This window comes from Babylonia areolata, chromosome 1, assembly GCF_041734735.1.
Source record: "Babylonia areolata isolate BAREFJ2019XMU chromosome 1, ASM4173473v1, whole genome shotgun sequence".
NCBI classification, from domain to species: Eukaryota; Metazoa; Mollusca; class Gastropoda; order Neogastropoda; family Buccinidae; genus Babylonia; species Babylonia areolata.
The window spans coordinates 69,661,718-69,667,598 of record NC_134876.1 but is presented as its reverse complement, the minus strand read 5'-3'; the positions used below and the strand labels follow the sequence as shown (position 1 = coordinate 69,667,598).

Below are 5,881 nucleotides of genomic sequence, written 5' to 3'. Positions count from 1 at the left end.
GAAGAAGAAGAAAGTTTTCAGTATACATGAAGTTTCCACCGACTGATTTCACACAAACGTGACACACTCAGCAACACTCCAGATGCTGCTCCTTCGCCTATCCATGTCTATGACGAACCGCATGCTAGGCTAAAACACCGATTCACACCTTTCACAGACCTCTTGTTTCCAATGACGCGAAGTTTGTTACTACGCATCGTTGATTTTGCATTCAAGATCGATAAAGAAAATCCATTTGTATGAGTGGTTGTATGGTGATTAATCACGAAAAAGTTTGTGATTGTTTTATTGCTTGTACAATATATGACTCACCTCCCACCCCAACCCCAAAATGGCATTAAGAGCAAAAGTTGAGCAGACGCTTTTCATCCGGGCTTTTCCACCGGATATGGATTCCTAACTTGCGTAGTTGTGTCAAGCAACCATTGAGCTTCAGATGGCCAGTGACAGATAAGAAGGAACCGAAGTGTTATCGCCAGCATCGGTAACGTTTTGTTCTTCAGTGATCATCTTTGTGCCACAGAGGAATACTTTATTCTTCATCGTTACTGATGTGGGCCTTCTTTTGAGAGAAAGACGACTTCAGGTGGGATTTAGGAAACGTTGATCCTCCTTACCGTTCCCAGTGCCGAAATGTATTGTTGATTTCGGATTGGAACTCAACAAGTTCTTCCAGTGTTCTAAATCTGTGACATAAAATTTGTTTCTAGAGGAATGGAGCTACGGGTCGGCAATAAATTCCGTCTTGGGAGAAAGATTGGGAGCGGTTCTTTCGGAGACATTTATCTTGGTAAGCTGTGTGTGAATGTCTGCTAGTACAACTCAAATGCCAGAGCTTGTTTCAGGCCCAACAGTTTACAGGGTGAAGAACAGACTTGCCAGTTTTGGAAACGGAAATGTAGAGGATGGAAGGTTTTTTCACAGGCTTTGCAGTTTCTTTTGTTTTGTATTTTTCATTATGGTATTTGCTGAAATAAAGCATGACAAGATATGCAAGTCACAGGATTAACATAAACAATGAAACTGATAGTGATGTGTCGTGAAACATTTGAAACAACAGCAAGAACTGAATTAATAAGAAAATGGGTAAGCTAGGGAACTCTAGTAAACAGTGGAGACTGAGACAGAGAGTTTTGATTTGACATACTTCTTCACATTTTCTAAACTATTTTACATTTGTAGGGCTATAAACGTTTTTCTTTTTTCTTTGTGTGTGTGTGTGTGTGTGTAAATAAGCAGTGGGTCATAAATTACTGATTAACCTGTCCCTATTCACAGAACTAAGTCACTGAGTGATTCAGAAGCTAGTATATGTCGGGCATCACCTGTGTTCTGCAAACATGATTGGTATTACTACAGGAAGCAGACTAGATGTTAGACCAGTAAGAAATCAGGGCAACAAGCCACCAGTCTTTGGAAAATACAAAATACCTAAATCAAATCAATCTAAGGTGATGGGAATGTGGAACTACTGTGGATATGATGTTTCTCTGTATGTTTTGATAAACTTAGTTGCAACTTTGTGTGTGTCTTATGGATGGAGGGAATTGTTGTCAACTTTTCCCACGAACACAGACACCACCTGACAAACACTGCAAGAGTGAATAAGACAGAGACATGCAGTATGCACAAAGACTTGCATGTATGTACATGTGCACTTACACAAATCAACAACGTAACAGGAAAAAGGCAATCTTATTAACTGAAATGTAAAAAAACGGGCAACTTTAATGAATGAAACAAAAAAACAAAAACTAAACAAAACAAATTGCTATTCACAAGGGAAATACAATTTTGCTACTCCAACCATAACAGTGCATAGAGGCGCGCGCGCGCGCGCACACACACACACACACACACACACACACACACACACACACACACACACACACACACACACATAGAGCATGTACAACAAGTTTGCGAAAACATATACACACATAATTCACACACACACACACACACACACACACACACACACATATATATATATATATATATATATATATATATACACTTTCTGATACATGCACGCACGCACGCACGCACACACATTTGCTTTGTAGTTTCACAATATTACTATCAGACAGTAGTAGTTGTAGTACTAGTGATGGTAGCACACATTATTTGTAATGCCAGTGTTGCATATTGTGGACTGTGTGTGTTTTGTTTCTTTTACAGGCACAGACATTTCCAATGGAGAAGAGGTAGCCATCAAGTTAGAATGTGTCAAGACAAAACATCCTCAGCTCCACATAGAGAGCAAGATCTACAGGATGATGCAGGGAGGAGGTATTAGATTCTTTGCCATTACTCCACAGTAGCACATTTGTCAGTGCGACTTGCCTCACATTGTATAGCTCTGAATACAGGGGTTGCAATGTTGTTTGCCATTTTGCATTCAGGGATACAATTCTTTCAGAAAAGTGCATTCCAGACAAGAACAACAACAACAAAAAAGCAAACAAACCAAGAACAACAAACTACAAAGTATGAAAATACAAAAATGTTATGTTTGATGTCACTCCCTCACCACCTCAGAGCTTTCTGATGCTCTGCATCGATCAGCTAGCTGCAGGAGAAGCAAAATGGGGAAGCTTAAATGATAAAGTTCTGCATTTGATTTTGAATGTCTGTGCAGCTGTTAACTTTTAGTTTCTGGGCAGTTTTGATTCTGCTCTGGAGATGAAGCCTCGCTCACAATGACTGAGTGAGTCACACAGCACATTGCTGACTGGCAAGGCCAGTGCATAGTTTCGTTTGAAGAATAGGAAAATCATGATGGTAAACCAAATTTGTGTGATGACAAGCTTGTCTGAACAAAAGATTATCCAGTACCTTGGAATTGTTGAAATGAGGTTTCAAATTTGTTCCTGTTGATTACAGAGCCCTGTATTGTTTCCAGCAGGACTGTTAATTTGTCTGATACACTGCTAGAAAAGCAATGTTGTCTTCACCAGAATTGACAATGTCTATTTAGACTAGAAACATCTGAAAGTCCTAATGTGCCAAGAGATGATACTTGATTCAGATCTGCAGGAGGAAATCGGTGATTAAGCTGTTTAGTCAAATTTTCATTGAAGGCTTCTCTACATCAGATGGCCCTAATAATGCATTTGCTGTTGTGAAAATCCTTTAATACTTTGCATTTCTGTAAATTTTTACTTTTACTGAACATCTCAGCTGAACATTTATGTCACATAAGACAAATTTTAATTGAAAGCTTTTAGTTTTACTGATTTTTATTAGTTTTAAAACTGATGAATGTTATCTTTAAAAAAAAGTGATGTGTAAACACTGATTCTTGGTTGTTTGTGTGTGTGCATTTTCTCAGCAGCTGATTATTCTAATTTATATAGCCATAGGAACCAGGCTTGGTAGAATGGTGCTGGTAGGTATTAGTGATGGAAATTTGTAATCTTACGCAAGGCTGCTAGGTTAGAAGTCAAGTTTATTATTTGGTAAAATGATAAAGCTTGATAAGCCTAGCTTATATATTATTTCCATCAAAATTTCTATAGTGGCTGGCCTTGGTAAAATCCCTGTTCAATATTTTACATAGTTAGGTGGTCACTTTTAACTTCTTTAATTTTCGGGGATTTTTTCCCTGACCCAGGCAAGTTCACTTTGGAAAATTAAAGATTGTATTTTGTCACATGTTCGTTGTAATTCATCACTGTTCTGTGAAAGATCTAAAAAGAAGAGAAGTATTGTTTGTATGTTATTTGTTACATGTGCATGCAAGTGTATGTGGATGTGTGTGCATGTATTTGAGTGTGTGTGCATTTATCATGTGCTGAAACTACAAATATATAGTGTGCAAAGGTGATTAGCATTGAGGCAGTGTTATACAAGATACAGTTGCACTGGGCTGGTCATGTAGCCAGGAATGAGGATGGAAGATTACTGCCTCCCCAAGATTATTTTAATATATATACTGTTTGGCAAACTGTTCTCTGGCCACACAGTAGTGGAGCATCACAAAGTACAACTTACGCTCTTTTTAAAGGACTCTCACTTCATGTGGCATAGACCACTTTAAGTGGACTTCTCAAGCTGCCAACATGGAGTCATGGCATTAGTCTTCCAACTCCAGGCCACCTCACTACTTTGAAATATTCCACAGAGCCAGCATCAAAGGACATGCATTGCCACAAAGTATGTGTTTCCCCAACTGTACCTACACTTTTCCAGATCTTCCCCTGCAATCTCTGTGGTAGAAGGTCTATCCTGTATTATGTGTGTTTATTTACAGGTCTCTCAGTCACCAGTGAGCTTGCACCAGGCGAGGAATGCCTTTGTCAGTTTTTGTTCATGAAGCTGCACCATCATTCGAATCATTCAGTGCTTATATGATTTCGCATATAATTCATGATTAATGAACAACCTGGCAATGTGTGAAAAAATAATGAGATATCAGTTCAGTTATGTGTATGTTCAGATTAGAAACAGTACTGAACTAGCATTCATGAGCAAATGTTTAGGAGTAGGTGCACCGTGGAGATCATGGTCACCTTAGAGTCAGTGTTTGTTCTGTTCTGTTTTGATTGACAAGTAATTTCTTTTTACAGTGTTTGGAAGAAGACTATTTCTGAACGAATGAAAGCTATGCTTGACTGTTTTCAGTGGGGATCCCTACCATCAAATGGTGTGGTGCCGAGGGAGATTACAATGTGATGGTGATGGAGCTCCTGGGGCCTAGTTTAGAAGATCTCTTCAACTTCTGTTCACGGAAGTTCAGTCTGAAAACCGTTCTACTGCTGGCTGATCAGCTGGTTAGTCTTTAGAAATTGTTTTTCCATGGAGAGCTATCTTTTCCTCATTTATGTAAGCTATGATGCATGTGTGTGTTTACATGTAAGTCTGGTGCATATTTCTTGTTAGTGTGTCTGTCAGTGTTTCCATATAGGGATACAGAAATTTATGTGTATTGTTCCACTACATATGAAATAGATCAATACAATTTAACATGAGTGTAATGGTTGATGATAAAAAAAAGACCAAAAAAAAAAAAGACAAAAAAAAAGACGCAGTATCAGTATGCCTGAAATTACATTTTACATCTGTTCAAGTAAGCAAAGATGTTATTACCTGAAATGATAATGCTTGAAATTCTGTGGCTGTCACAAGTAAGTGTATGTTTTTTTTTTAGGAGCAGTTCACACAATTAAACAAAATTTCATGAATTCTTGTTTCTGCCAGTCATGTGTAAAGTTCTGTTCTATCACAGTATTAGGTTTGTAAGAGAGGAAACACCTACTGACCATGAAGGGATGTAGTCCTCCATCAGAGTCAAACATGTAGAGAACATGGACCTGGTCAGTTGGTGCACTGTTTCTGGTTAACTTTCATCTTCTGTCAGTGACAAAAGCAGGACATAAATGTCCAGTAGCCACTCAGTTACAAGCACAAAACAGTCGTCATATGTCTTATGTCTAGCATCAGTATCAGTAGCTCAAATCCATATACGCTATACCACATCTGCCAAGATGTCTGACCAGCAGCGTAACCCAATGCCCTTTGTCAGTCCTTGAGAAAAAAAGAATGAAAAAAAAAAGATTAAAAAAAAAAGTAAATGAAAAAGAAAGAATTATATATGTATATAATAATAATGATAATAATGATACTAATGATAATAATAATAAATGGGTAAAGGTGAAATAAAAAGACAATAATGATAATGAATAAACAAATAAACAAATAAGTGTAAATTAATTATACATATACATATATGCATACACACAAACACACAAACACACACACATGCATAACATATATGCAACAAACATGAAGTTTCACAGATATGAAGGCACAAACAAATACACATAAACGTACACGAGCCCTCACACACACACACACACACACACACACACACATGCAC

At 37.8% G+C, this 5,881-nt stretch overlaps 1 protein-coding gene across 3 annotated transcripts in view; it reads left to right on the top strand.

The window, feature by feature from the left end:
• Positions 1-399: 399 nt before the first annotated feature.
• LOC143286575 (casein kinase I-like) overlaps positions 400-5,881 on the top strand; it is a 28,355-nt gene continuing 22,873 nt past the window's right edge. For 2 of the 3 annotated variants that reach the window (XM_076594212.1, XM_076594194.1), the window contains exons 1-3: positions 400-790; positions 2,182-2,292; positions 4,627-4,775. In XM_076594212.1, the coding sequence (XP_076450327.1) occupies positions 715-790; positions 2,182-2,292; positions 4,627-4,775 (336 nt within the window). In that variant the 5' untranslated portion in view covers positions 400-714. The remainder of the gene's footprint in view (positions 791-2,181; positions 2,293-4,626; positions 4,776-5,881) is intronic. The other variant, XM_076594203.1, reaches the window with a different exon arrangement.